The 14257-nt window shown below is 44.8% G+C and overlaps 1 protein-coding gene across 20 annotated transcripts in view; it reads left to right on the plus strand.

Moving 5' to 3' along the window:
• Dock9 (dedicator of cytokinesis 9) overlaps positions 1 to 14257 on the plus strand; it is a 263468-nt gene that overhangs the window by 186917 nt on the left and 62294 nt on the right. For all 20 annotated transcript variants that reach the window (XR_007979207.1, XM_052190600.1, XM_052190607.1 and 17 more), the window contains exons 28-33: positions 7208 to 7354; positions 7561 to 7644; positions 8287 to 8398; positions 10276 to 10454; positions 10634 to 10747; positions 12242 to 12359. Coding sequence is in view for 19 of the 20 variants with exons in the window: in XM_052190600.1 (XP_052046560.1) it covers positions 7208 to 7354; positions 7561 to 7644; positions 8287 to 8398; positions 10276 to 10454; positions 10634 to 10747; positions 12242 to 12359 (754 nt within the window). In the remaining variant the exon portion in view is untranslated. The remainder of the gene's footprint in view (positions 1 to 7207; positions 7355 to 7560; positions 7645 to 8286; positions 8399 to 10275; positions 10455 to 10633; positions 10748 to 12241; positions 12360 to 14257) is intronic.

Consider the following 14257-nt stretch of genomic DNA (forward strand, 5'->3'; position numbering starts at 1 on the left):
GTGTTTTGGGGGCTTCATAACAGCTGGTATATGCTGCCTGTTTGGTGGCCCAGTGTTTGAGGAATCTCAGGGCTCCAGATCAATTGAGACTGCTGGAACTCCTACAGGGTCGCCCTTCTCCTCAGCTTCTTTCAGCCTTCCCTAATTCAACAACAGGGGACAGCTGCTTCTGTCCATTGGCTGGATGCAAATATCTGCATCTGACCCTTTCAGCTGCTTGCTGGGTCTTCTGGAGTACGATTATGCTAGGTCCCTTGCTGTAAGTACTCCATAGCCTCAGTAATAGTGTCAGGCCTTGGGGCCTCCCCTTGAGCTGGATCCCACTTTGGGGCTGTTGCTGGGCCTTCTTTTCCTCAGGCTCCTCTCCATTTTCATCCCTGCAGTTCTTTCAGACAGGAACAAATATGGGTCAGAATTGTGACTGCTGGATGGTCCCCTCTCCCTCATTTGATGTCCTGTCTTCCTGCTGGAGGTGGACTCCTTTATCATTCATGATTTCCTTCCGAAACTTGGGTCAAATTCTCTTGAGATTTTGCGTGTTTAATGTTAAATATTTTGAATTTGTTCTGATATTTTTCTGTTATGGACTTTGATTTCCTCATTAGCGAGTCTTTCTGAAAGTACCATAACCAGCTATGAACTCATCACGTAGGGGCCCCTGGGCCTTGGCTTGGGACAGGAGCTGATGCTGCTTTGGTTGTTATTACTGGGGGATTGAGTGTGTAGAGCTGTGGTTTATACGTTCAGTGTATGTCTGTGTACATCAATTCCTATTGGTAGTTGGGTGACCCTACCCACGCATACTGATGTACAAACCATTTTGCTGAATAGTGGCTAAAGGTGGAGGTGTGTTAGCCTTCCAGTCCCCAGTCAATCAAACCACATTTTGAAGCATTCACTGAAGTATCATCAGAAGCAGCTCCGGCAGATGGCCCTGTAGCTTCCCATCTGGTGCATGTGACTGAGTCTGACTCGGGACCATCAGAGAAGGCAGGTGCTTGGAGGTTACACGGAGGAGTTCTTGAGCACGCCTCATGGCCGCAGAGCCAGCTGGGAAGTTCTCCTCCGACTCAGCATCTGCGGTCGACGCTTTAGGGAGCTTCTTTTTATAGCTTATGTTTAGTAACTGTCATTCCCTCAGACTTGTCTTCCACTTCCTCCCTCCCACGCTGTGTTAAGCTGAGTCCTGGCATCCCACAGGTGTCTGTCCTTAAGAAGGGAGTGAGAAAACCCACAGAGGTAGGATGAATGTCCTGAGTCTGGTTATTTTGTCTTCAAGCAGTAAACAGGATGGAAGATACATAGACTGGGCTTCCCCCAAACCAAGCATGAACGGTCCTGTGACAGGCTGAATATTAGCACCCATGTTTCCACCCCTCAAGTTTTTTGAGTAGTTTGTTAGGTATGCAAGGCAGAAGGAAAAATGTAAAAGCATTAAAGGCATATCTCCCATCTTGAAACCACCATGGACATTGGAGAAAGGAGATATTGAGTTGGATCAGTAAGAAGAGGTCATATGAAAGTATTTGTGTGAGCCAAGCCTGAGGCAGAGGTGGAGGTAGAGATGAACTTTACCTGGACCTTGAAGGATGCCATACTTAGGGGACAGGAGAATGAGTCTTATGCACAGGCAACAGGCTTACCCAGCAATATGAATAATGAATACGAGATGTTAAGATTGCCATTCATTCAGCCCAGCAATTCCCCCCCTCAGTATTTACTGGGAGGGAATAAAAGCATGTAGCCACACAAAGACTTTCACGTGAATGTGCACAGCAGCTTTATCACAAAAGCCCAAACCTGGAAACAACCCAAATACCCACTGGGTGGGAAATGGATAGATAAATTGTTGGTGACTCAGTATGACAGAATACCACTCAGTAATTACAAGGAACAAAATGCTCATTCTTGCAAAAATATGGGCAACTCTCAGAAGTATTGAAGTAAAATTCAGATCCAGAAGATTACATGGATGGATTCATTTATATTTATGACATTCTTGGAAAGGAAAAATTATAGGGATAGAAAATAGAGTGGTCATTGTCAGGATCTAGGCCCAGAGGAAGGGAACTGGTTCTTTAATTGTGGTAGTTATGCAACTCTGATCACCTGTCAAAACTTGCCAAACGTTGCACTTGGACAGTCTGAATTTAATCAGTTGTGGTGGTGCATGCCTGTAATCCAGCCCCGGGGAAGCAAGACAAGAATGGTCAGGAGTTCAAGTCTACCTTGCACTTCAAAGCAAAGCAGAGTCTCGAAAAATGAAGTCTGAGGCAGGAGAGATGGCTCAGTGGTAGTTAAGAACAGCTGCTGCTCTTGCAGAGAGCCTAGGCTTAACTCTTAGCACCCATATGGTGACTCACAACTATAATTCCAGTTCCAGGTGATCTGATTCTGTAAACCCTGGTTTTAGAATCGGTATCCACAGGAATGTGACAGCAAACCTGGGGCTGGGTCTTTAGGGAGAGCCGACTCAGGAGGGCACAGAGGGCACTCAGGAGGGCACATTTGCAGCAGAGTGTGCACAATGGGTAGGCTAGAGGAGTCTAGGCATCCATTGGGACAGCAGGTGGCGGTGCCTATGACAGCAGGGACGCTGCAGAAGTGGTAAGATGCTGTGGCCAAGGAGTGGGAACTTGTTTGTCTGAGAAGCCTAGGTCTGGGGGTCTCTCTGGTTGGAGCCATGCTTGGATAGTCCCACTCTGTGCACCAGCCCATTATCCTAGACTTTATTTTTCCTTTCAGTTCTGTTTATATTGATCTTTATAAAAAAGCATCTACTTACCTAGGTCTTTATTACTTTTCTTGCCTCCAGATGTGTGTCTTACTGAGTAAAAAGGCCTCAGTTTGTTTTGTTGTCAAAATACTGTTGCTTACTATAGCTGTTTGTCGCTGCCAGAAGGGCATTCAGTAGCCTCCAAAGGCTCCTAGTCGCCCTTACAGGCTTACTTAGAGATCCTCTAAGAGGCAGAGTAGAGCAGGTGGTGTTATGGATTCATTGTTACCAGCAGTTCATCTGGAGCAGTTAGTAACAGTGTTGCAATTCTTGCTTTCTACTCCCACTCTCACTATATATCTTCTCTAGTGGGGAAGGAGTTTTAAAAGACATCTCTACTACACGACTCTGAGACAAAATTAGCAATAAGCCTCCATTATTATCTAACTCCTAAGCTATATTCAGCCTTTCCTCAAGAGTCCCCCAAATGTCATTTTACTCAGCTGAGTCAGAATGTAAAGTCCATGTTCTACATTTAGCTGATATGCTGCTCCAATTCAGGGTGTTTGTTTGTTTTCATTTCAGTTCAATGTGTGTGATTTAAAAAAATGGTGGTATTTGTCCAGCAGACTTTTCTGAATTCTAGAATTGTCCAGTGGTTACCCCAGAGTGTTGTGTAATGTGGTTCCTATTCCCTACATTACACGTGTGCATACAGATAAAATTTAAACACTTGGTTTAATGTTCTTTCTGCAAAGATACTTTGTAGCTGGTGCTATCACGTGCTACCATGTGCATGCCAGTCCCATTTTCAGTGATAATGTTGATAAGTTTCCTCGTGTCCTCTCAGTCCATGATGTTTTTTTTTGTTTTTTTCCCTTTTCCTGGTTTTGTAGCTGTTGGGTCAGCCCAGCTCTGAAGGCCCACAGTATTTCCTGGGACTCCTCTTTTCCAGGGTTGGGCATCTTGCCTGATGGTTAGTTGGCTTTCGTGTGGGTTCTGGATGCTGATGGACTCTTAGCTCTGTCTTCCCAGGACAGAATGATCGGTTGTACATAGCGAACAGAACACTTTTAACTTTTCAAACCAGGTTCTGTTTTTGAGAGTTGTTTAATTTGTATTCTTATAACTGGATTCTACCTCACTGGGTGCTTGATTCTTTTATGTGTTTAGAGGTGGCATGTTCTTGCTGTTAGAAAACTGAAATGACTAAAACTCAAGTACGTCTAATCTTCATAATAAGTCCTAGTGTTTAGTGTATAAAATCATGCACAGTTTCATGTCAGAAAGATACAGATCCCGGCTTCAGTCTGAAGTATGTCCCACTTTGTGGAAAGCCAGCTCAACACAGTGGGGTTGGTGCCCTTGGCAGCCAATCATATCCCTCCCCACCCATTCCTGATGACAGCAGCCAATCATACACCTCCCCACCCCCACCTCCTGTTGGTAGCAGCCAATCATATACCCTCCCCCACTCCCGGTGACAGTAGTGGGTGATTTACAGGGTCAGCCCTGATAGTGCTGATAGGAGCAAAACTTAATTATCTGGGGTGGCAAGAATGCCCAGTGAGAAACTCTGAACACTTAGCTCTTCAGTGTTCAGCCAGAAAGAAAAGGATGGAGAGAAAGCCATGCATACACACACGCACACACACATATATATACTTTCTCTCTCTCTCTCTCTCTCTCTCTCTCTCTCTCTCTCTCTCTCTCTCTCTCTCTCTCTCTCAGCTGGGCCTCACCACCAGTGTTATCAATTTCACAAGTGCACGTGTGTGTGTGTGTGTGTGTATATATATACATATACTTATATATGCACTTATATATGCACATACATGTATGTGTATATATATATACACACACACACATATACATACTGTTCATGCAGACAGGCAGACAGACAGACATATAGACACATTTGGTGGATGGAGCAGAGCCCCAACAGCCCTGCTTTATTTCTTCTCTCAGCCATTTTATAGCTTCTTAGACAAAAGTTCTTTATAAAATTACCTCGCAGATAAAACATTACACAAAAGGGAATTACAGAAGGAGTCCGATAATAAGTTCAAAGCAGTGTTTCATTATGTAAACTCAGTATGAGTTCAGAGCCACAGTTTCCCCTGGCTTTGATTTATCATAGTGCACACCTGTGGCCTCATCCATGAATCTGACCTAGAATGAATGTTTTTCCTTGATCACAAATCTGTCCCAAGCCTATTTCTCTTTTTAGTGTGATTGTGAAAGCTCATTGTATCCTTCTTATTCTTCCTTTCCTTACTATGATAAGTGGGCGCTTTTATTCTTGATTCTAACTTTATTACATCTTTCTGGCCAAACAACTAAAACCGTCCCCTTAAACTTCATTCCTAAAATTATTTTAATCCAATCAGGAATTTTATAAAGTCATTAATTCATCTAAACAGCATTATAATATGAAAGTACATCTTTATATTGATCTGCAGGAAATTTGCCCAAGAGGAAGAACCATTAGGCCATGTAATAATGACAGGAAAGGCATATGAGCAGCAGCAGTGAGAAGCAGTCCTGGGATGAAGTCTCTGAGGTCTTTGCCTCTCCAGAGCTCACCCATCACAACCATGCAAAACAATGGGCTATCTCCAGGAAACTCACTGCTTACCCTAGCCTTTCCTGCATGGCTTCGTGCCACTGCTTGGTGATACCCTGGTGGTTCTATAACAGGCCAGGATAACAGTGGTTCAAATGGGACAGGAAATCTGATTTTTTGTTTTGGAAAACTGTGAGCTGGTAGGTAGTTTGGAAAGGACAGCTTGTCCCCCCAGGGTGATACAGGGACTCAACCTCCTACCTGATTGTTGACTCCTGCCTCCTAGCCTGGCTGTTACCTTCTCCCCCACAGTGTTGTGACTGGCATGCCTCACAGCACATTCCAGACACAGGAAAGAAAAGAACATGAAAGCTATCCACTTCTTTCAAAAATGTGGTCTGGGGGGCACCTGTCACTCTGCAGCCCGTTAGAGGGAACTTAGTCACGTGGCCCACATCAAGCTGTAAGATAGACTTGGGAATAGAGTCTACCTGAGAAGCCACTGCTCCTACACTCCAAAGGGGTCTGGTCACCAAAGGTTGGCGGGGGGGGCTGATAAAGGGAAGGATAATGAGGACTTTTTACCAAGCTGTTAAACATTGGCTTCCATATTTGTAAATTGGGGTGCTCCATTCTTGTGGCTGTTGAAATTAAATCCAATGGCTAAGAGGTTAGTTAAGCTCCCTCCCTTCTTTGTGGGCTCAGGGGAAAAGAAGTATGGTCTCACATGGCAGAAGACTTTGAACTCCTGGTAGATCTGAATATGAGTCATTTGAGTTGTGTGAATAAGCATGCATTCCTACCATCCCTTACCCCCTATAACATGCAGAATAACTCATAGGGATCATACAGGATTGGAAGGGAAGTAACCAGGAGTGTGTGGTGCAGTGGCTGGCATATAGAGACTTGGCAGTTATGCAGCCGATTACTGCTCAGCAGTTGGTACTTTCTCTGGTGCACATTAATGAGAAAAGGGATCTTTATGTGCACTGACTTGCAAGCAGAAGGCAGCCACGCCCTTTAAACTGGTCATGTGCATTCACCAGTGTCTGTGTGTCATTTGAATACTTGGGGCTGCAGCCTAGCCAGTGCTTTTCTCTGAGAAGGGTCAGCAAGATGTCTCATTGGGAAAACCACCAAGCCTGATGACCAGAGCTCAATCCCTGGGACCCACGTGGTGGGAATAGAGTAAAACTCCTAGTCGCTGTTCTCTGACCTCCACATGCACACACACATATGACATATATATATATATATATATATATATATATATATAGATATAGATATAGATATATATATAGATATAGATATAGATATAGATAGATAGATAGATAGATAGATAGATAGATAGATATAGATAGATATAGATATATATAGATATATATATAGATATATATATATAGATATATATATATGCACACCAAATGAACTTGTTCTTTGAGTTTTGAATAAAGAATATAAAAAGTGTCTGAGAGATGCTTGGCTTGTTCCCATCATTGAAGATGCCCACAGGAAATGCAGGATCCTGTCCTATTTTCTGCCAAAGCTCTTAGATCAACATTTCTGCTCTCATCTGTATAAACTACCAAGACCTTCTTTGTGATGTCAAAGAAGGTCCATATATTTGATGTATTTGAGCACTTTTATAATATAAATTCAAATACTATGCTATAATTTGATTTTTAAAATGGGGTATATTTTTTTTCTTGTGAGATTTCCGTTCTTGAAAGTGTTGATGGAATAGTGTGTGAAAACTTACTAAGCTGCATTAGGAAGGGTATATCTCACTTCTTATCCAGTTCCCCAAGAGTTAGATCTTACTCTGGCCTTTTTGTTTGTTTTTTTCTGTTTTTATGTACTTGGACCCCAACCCTAAGTATTGCATCCTAAAAACATCATAAATGTTTGGCCTGAATCCCTTTCAGTTACTGCGAAACCAGAGATTTCCAGCCTCCTACCATCACGCCGTGGAAACCGTGGTGAACATGCTGATGCCACACATCACACAGAAGTTTCGAGATAACCCAGAAGCATCTAAGAATGCCAATCATAGCCTCGCGGTATTCATCAAGGTAGGAACCTCTAGTGGGACAGGCCCCTGTTGTGGGAACGTTGTGCTTTCTAAGTACCTTCCCAACACAGTGACACACTCAGTACTCAGTACTCTGACAGTAGCTGATATGTGTCTGCATCAAAGGGTAACTTAACCAGCAGACTAGAACCCAAGGCCCCACAACTCATGGGTCTGAACTAATAGTTCTTGGATTTTCCCCCCCAGAGATGCTTCACCTTCATGGACAGAGGCTTCGTCTTCAAGCAGATCAACAACTACATCAGTTGCTTTGCTCCTGGGGACCCCAAGGTAGCATGGCTGTTGGGCACCATCGCTTTCATCTAGCTGGCCTGTTCACACCTGGAAATCCACCTGTTCTCTGTTCTTCTCAGCATTGTCTTCTTGATCCTCACCATATTTATCCTCCTAGGGGGATATGCTGGCCCTTACTTGTGTGAATGAATGGGAGGTATTAGGGATCTAGCAGCCCTAAGCAAGAATGCCTGATGGGGGTTTCCTCTTCACACCTGGGATGGCTTAACAACTAGAAAACCCAGAGCCTGTGTGTTGTTGATCACAGTTCATTTACAGAGACCTCATAACTTATGTACCGTTTCTGGTAGAATTATCTTCCTTTATTACTTTCCAGCTTACTAATTGTTTTTTTATTGTATTGAGTTTGAATAATTATAAGCTACTTGAAATACTTTTTAGACATAAAGGAGCATAAGTAATAACTGACTTAAAGTCTGCCAAAGGCATTATTTATTGAAGTGTGTTTAGTTTTCACACAAATCCCTGCAGCCACCCCACATCGGTAAAGAAACAAGCACTTTGTTCCCAGGGGCCAAGGGTGTATAAATGCTCGCACGCTGTGCTTGCAGTAGGCTTATTAGAATCCTAGATGCAGCATCCAGTGAGGTCTTCATGTCTGAGCATTTCTTCCTGCAGACTCTCTTTGAGTACAAGTTTGAGTTTCTCCGTGTGGTGTGCAACCATGAACACTATATCCCTTTGAACTTGCCGATGCCATTTGGAAAAGGAAGAATTCAGAGATACCAAGGTAACCTGTCTCTTAATGGATGTATTGTCTAATGAAGAGAACCGTATTATTTTAATAAGAAAAGTACTGATACAAATGTCATCCCATAATTTGATTTGATTTTATTCACGGGTGAGGTGTGTGCGTAATTTATATTTCCAAAATTGTTGATAAAATCTTATTTAGAAGCTGGCTTTTCAGCAAACCTAGAGATAATCATACAGATGAGAGGCAGATCTGAAGCTTTCTGGGTTCATCAGAAATAAGCATCATGACTGTTTTTCACTTTAAAATCCTTTTTATTTAAATAACAGGAACCTGTCTTATTTACTGCGTGTGTTTTTGTTTTGCTTTCCCCTCTTGTAAACTAGCTTTTCTTTCACCAGCTGTGGAGTCAAATGACAGCCCTGTAGGTAGGTGTGGGGCAGAGGCTTGCCCTTGCACTTCCTCCATTAAAGACAGGAATGCAAGTGGCCACTCAGCCGCTTGTCCACTGTCCGATCAGACGTCTCTGCATATCTGACCAGGCTTTCTAATTCTGACGAATGGGTGCACTGGTTTTCCACCGAGCTAAGACATTGCTGTCACAACCCAGGAGATAAGCTCCTGAGGTGCCTAGAGTCCCCAGCATCATGTTTTAGGGAGCAGAACAAACAGAGCCGTGCTTCACCCCCAGATCACACCCCACCGCCTGCACACCTCTTATCCGTGGAAGCAGCAGGAGCTTAAGGCCCTTGGCTTTTCTGTGAGCTTTTTGTGTTTGCATGCTGAGTCCTCATGAATTGCGGGACCCCCTGAGTCTGAAGGGACTTGAGCTTTTGGCCTCACTGAGGAGAGTGGGTTCTGTACATCAGTTTGTTGGGGTCTCATGCCGGACTTTGCCCCAGCACAGAGACCATAAGTCGTTTTCTTCCCTAAGAAATTTAAGGGAGCCCCAGCCTTACACGTTAGTCTGCAGAAACTTTACTCAAAAAGCTGCTAAACACGATCATTCTGGAGAAACAGATTATCTTCCTTTCTGCTGATGTGCTCCGTGAGGACTTCTGCAGCGTGTAGGGAGATTTACAAGAACTTGTCAGAAAGGCTTTGGAAGTCAACCTGGGGTCCATAGGACTTTCTTGGTGTCAGTATACTGACTCAGTCCTACTTTGTGCTTCCTTTGGGGGGACGTGTGACTGCTTTTATTGATCCTCTTTCAAGGGGATACCTGTCTGTCTCACTCCTTTGAAGATGAGCTCTCTCTCTCTCCCTTCCTCCCTCCTTCCCTCCCTCCCTCCCTCCCTCCCTCTGTCTTTCTCTCTCAGCTTTATCGTGTAGCTTGCGATCAGTTACTGGGTAGTGCTTTGTACATTTCAGTTTTAGTTTAAGGAGGACATTTTAGAAAAGACTGCAGAAATAACTTACTTGTTCAGTGAAAGCAGAATAAATAGGTTATGTGCTGATGTGTCGTTTAAAATTGTGTTTTATTGTGGCTATGGAGACATTGATAACCAGGGAATGCATAGCTGAACTCCCAAAGTAAATGACATTTTAATAAATCATTTGCATTCATCCTCTCTTTAATGATGTGGTTTTATTCAATCGATCTCTACTTCTGTTAGTACAAAAACTTCATTCTTTTAGAAAAAAGCTATCAGTAACATTTTTAATACAATTGCTGTACTATCTTCTAAAAACTGGCACTAAAACCAGTTCCACATTCAAAATTCAGGGCAGCTATTTGTGTCTGTTCGGGGCCCCTGTGAGAATCTAATGTGTTAAGGAGTAGAGCAGCCTTGCAGAATTGCCCATGTTTCCTGTGTGAGGCAGAGTCTTGTCACCCGTGGCCACACAGGAGGCGGGCTGAGGGGCCTGGCGGCAGTGACCCCTGAACCTGAGTCCCATCTGCCTCTTCTCAGATCTCCAGCTTGACTACTCCCTAACGGACGAGTTCTGCAGGAACCACTTCTTGGTGGGACTGTTACTACGGGAGGTGGGCACTGCGCTCCAGGAGTTCCGGGAGGTCCGCGTCATTGCCATCAGCATGCTCAAGAACCTGCTGATAAAGCATTCTTTTGATGACAGATACACTTCGAGGGTGAGTAGTTCCCAGTGGAGGGAAGGAGGGATGATAAATGTTTATTAAGTGGTATAAGGAAGTAACCCATTAGACAAATCCCATTAACAGGGCCAAGACTTTTTTTCTTGCCAGTGTAACATCATCTGCCATCTGGTGCTCAGACAGGGAACACACTTACCACATGCATCTTTTTTCAGAGTCACCAGGCAAGGATAGCCACTCTCTACCTGCCTCTGTTTGGTCTGCTTATCGAAAATGTCCAGCGGATCAACGTGAGGGATGTGTCGCCCTTCCCTGTGAACCCGGGCAGTGTAAGTAAGCAGCTTGGTGACAGCGCCTCTGCACTGTCCTTGGGGCTATCATCAGAGGGCTGTGGACTCTTGACGTAGGACGATGGAGTTTTATTCCCTCACATGGACAGTCAAGCCCAGGAGTCTTCGGGGCTGCAGGGGAGCATGGTCCCCTCACATCTGGCGTTGCTGGAAGCTGCCACTGGTCTTGGTGGTCATTCCACTGTCTCTGTCTGCTTGTGCTGTTCAATCTTCATGAGCCCACCCCTTTTTCTTATAAAGACACAAGTGGCTGAATTCAGGGCCCACCCAGGTTGGCCTCCATTTCCAAGTTAAGGTTGAATGCTGTGGCTGCCGGTGGACATGAATTTCAGGGGTCACTACTTACCCCACTCTCCCTTCATTCCGCTGATGTTGTACTGAATAATACCCTTGGAAAATTACATTTCTTCTTTGAAAAGCTTTAAGATGTTATTTACTCTATTTTATGTGCGTGCTTTGCCCACATATATGCATGTCGTGTTATATATGCATGCCGTGTACATGCAATGCCTGTGGAAGCCCAGAAAGGGCATCAGCTCCCCTGCAGCTGGGCTTCATGCAGCTGTGAGCTGTCCTGTGGCTGCTGGGAACCTGGGTCCCCCAGAAGAGCGGCCAGTGCTTTTAGTCACTGCCCATCCAGTCCTGAGCAATTATATCCTAAGATAGAATCAATCAATAAAACTTCATCCCTGGCTCTATTAACAGCCCAATTCCATCTCTTTAGCAAACGGGCATGGTGGCACATTCCATCATGTGGGTGCTGGGAGTCGAACCAGAATAGCTGGAAGAATAGCTGGTGCTCTTAACCCCTGAGCCATCTCTCCCGCCCCCACATTGTCCCATCATTTACACAACTCTTACCCCCTTAAATAATATTCTAAGAGTGTCCAGGTTAGTGGTCATTTTTCTGTTTCAAGTCTTGTAAGCTTTATCATCCCCCAGCCTCAGTGCTCTAACATTATTCTGGACCACCTTTCCCAAGTGCATCCTCCATGTGTTCTCGCAGCAGGGGAATGCAGGGGCAGCACCCACCTCCCTGTCCTGTTCCAAGGCTGAAGAAAATGAACAGAAGGTCTTGCTTTAATATGTATATAACTTTAAAATTAATAGTCTCTCCCCTGACAGGGAGTCCCCATCTAAGCATCCAGAGACGGTAGCTGATGCCCCTTATGAGGACAGGAAATCCCGTTCCTGCAGTTAGAAGAGGAAGGGGCTCCTCCCTCTGCAGAAGGAGAGGTGGGAAGTGGAGTGTGGCCAGGGCAAGATGGCAGCAGCCCTGGCCTCCTGCACTCTCCTTCTCTGGTCCCTCTGCCGCCTCGTCCCTTGTTCGCCCTGTGCACCAGCATACCCACTCCAGATGCTGAATATCTAGCTGTTATATATCGTCCCTTCTCCGTTTGCCTTCGTGCTTCAAGATCAGCTCAAGAGGCTCATTCAGCCACCTCTAATAATCCTTTCTCTTCCCCTTGGCAGATTGTGAAGGACGAGGCCCTGGCGGTGCCTGCCGGGAATCCACTCATGACTCCGCAGAAGGGAAACACGCTTGACCACAGCCTGCACAAAGACCTCTTGGGCGCCATCTCTGGCATTGGTAATGCTCCCTGCTCTTCTCAGCCCTGTCCAAACTATCTTTGCTCTCCCAAGTCGTTAATGCTGAATTAGGACTTGGACTTTCTGCCCTAAACGTTCTCCTGGCGTGGTGTTTCACAAGTGAAATCGTTCAGGCACTGTAATGGGGAATCTTGTGAGTTTTCCTCAGTTGAATGGCTTTTAAATCTTCTTTGGAAGCAGATGATCTGCAGGTATTGGGGTGAGTGGAGGTTTCCATGCAATAATAGGGGATCTAGATGAGAGGCGACAGTCTTGTTTATAATTCTGAAGGAGGTAACAGTTAGTGGTTGGAATTCAATCCTAGAAATCGTTTTTCAGAGATCTTCTGTTCTCCCCCACACTACCGCCCCCATGAAAACAGCCCCATGGGAAGGAAAACAGATGGCATAAATCAGGACTCAGAAAGAGACGTCTCTCTGCAGGAAAATGTACCTATTTACATTCTGACTAATTAAGCTGCATCTTTAAAAGTTAATGATGATGCACACGGTGCCATACATATGCACACACTCACAGATGTAATCAAAGGATGTTAATAGGGGGTTCGCAGTCTGATCCTCTCTGGTTCCTCTCTGCTAACCACACTTTGAATATGAAGCATTCAGCTGTGGCTGATGGTTACACCACCCATTAATGCTACACATTCATGGGTCAGAAGAAGTCATGCCTTTTATGTAGGCATAATTTTTTTTGCAACCTGCTTTTAATAAGTGTTCAACCTCTCCTCTGCTCCACCACCCAGCAGAGGTAATGAAATTAGGATAACGGGGGAAGTAGACCAGTTCAGCATTGTTCTTTGGGGGCGAGCTTGATCTTTGGCAGCAGTTCAGTCCCTTAGCAAACACCATATACGACTCAGCAGCTGCGGACCAGTCAATCCTCTAGGCAGGCAGACGGCACACAAGAACCAAGCACCTGCTGTCCAGTTCTTTCAGCAGGCAGACACCAGGCACGAACCAGCAGCTGTAGTTCAATCCTGAAGGAACTGCTAATCTTGCTCTCCATCCAGTTCTTTGCAAGTTTCTCCCAGTGGTGGCATCATTGTTACAAGTTATTAACAAAACTAGGTCAGGTGAAACAATACATGCTCGTCCTTATCAAAGAATAGTGAGGCGGAGCAAACCAAACCAATGCTCAGTGCTGGGTTCCCACTGTCTGTGGGGTCATGTTTATACTTCTTCGTCACAGGTATTTTCATGTTTGCTATGCCCAAACATCCTTTCACTTGTGTCTGCTTCAGGAAAACATTCTTTCAGATGTCTGCTTTAGCAAGACATCCTTTTGCCCCAGCAAAACATCATTTGACATAACTAATTTTCCAAAGACACTAGAAGTTTCCACTTTACTTTTATCCACCAAATTCACAGGACTAAACTATGCTCTTCCCTTCTCTGGTGTTAATCCATCGTTTTCCAGAGAAAACAATGAAACGAAAGTAGACTGACACTGGAGAGCCCATGCAGCTCCTAGATTTACTTCACACCATCAGTACTAGTCTGGAAACCTATTTGGTTTTATGCATAATTTTCATGGTTTTATATATATATATCCCCCGTGTGTGTGTGTGTGTGTGTGTGTGTGTGTGTGTGTGTGTGTAATGTTCTGTAAATGTTGGCTGTTTGTGCAGTTTCCTCTCCTCTGGGGCCTGCACGTGTTTCTGTCCTGCTCTGCACAGATGCTAAACCCCTGCTGTGAGTGGGAAGATGACCTTCAGTGTGTTTGCTGCAGTGGCTCTTGCGTTAGCTTGGCTCAGACAGGTGTGGCTTTGCATCTGGGCTCCACCAGTATCTGGTCGCCCCTGCTGAGTGTCAGCCTTGCAGCCTGTGTGTCCTTAGCCATAAGCTATCACTGTCGATGCAGGACATGAGAAGCAGGGTG

Source organism: Apodemus sylvaticus, chromosome 8 (assembly GCF_947179515.1).
Source record: "Apodemus sylvaticus chromosome 8, mApoSyl1.1, whole genome shotgun sequence".
NCBI lineage: Eukaryota > Metazoa > Chordata > Mammalia > Rodentia > Muridae > Apodemus > Apodemus sylvaticus.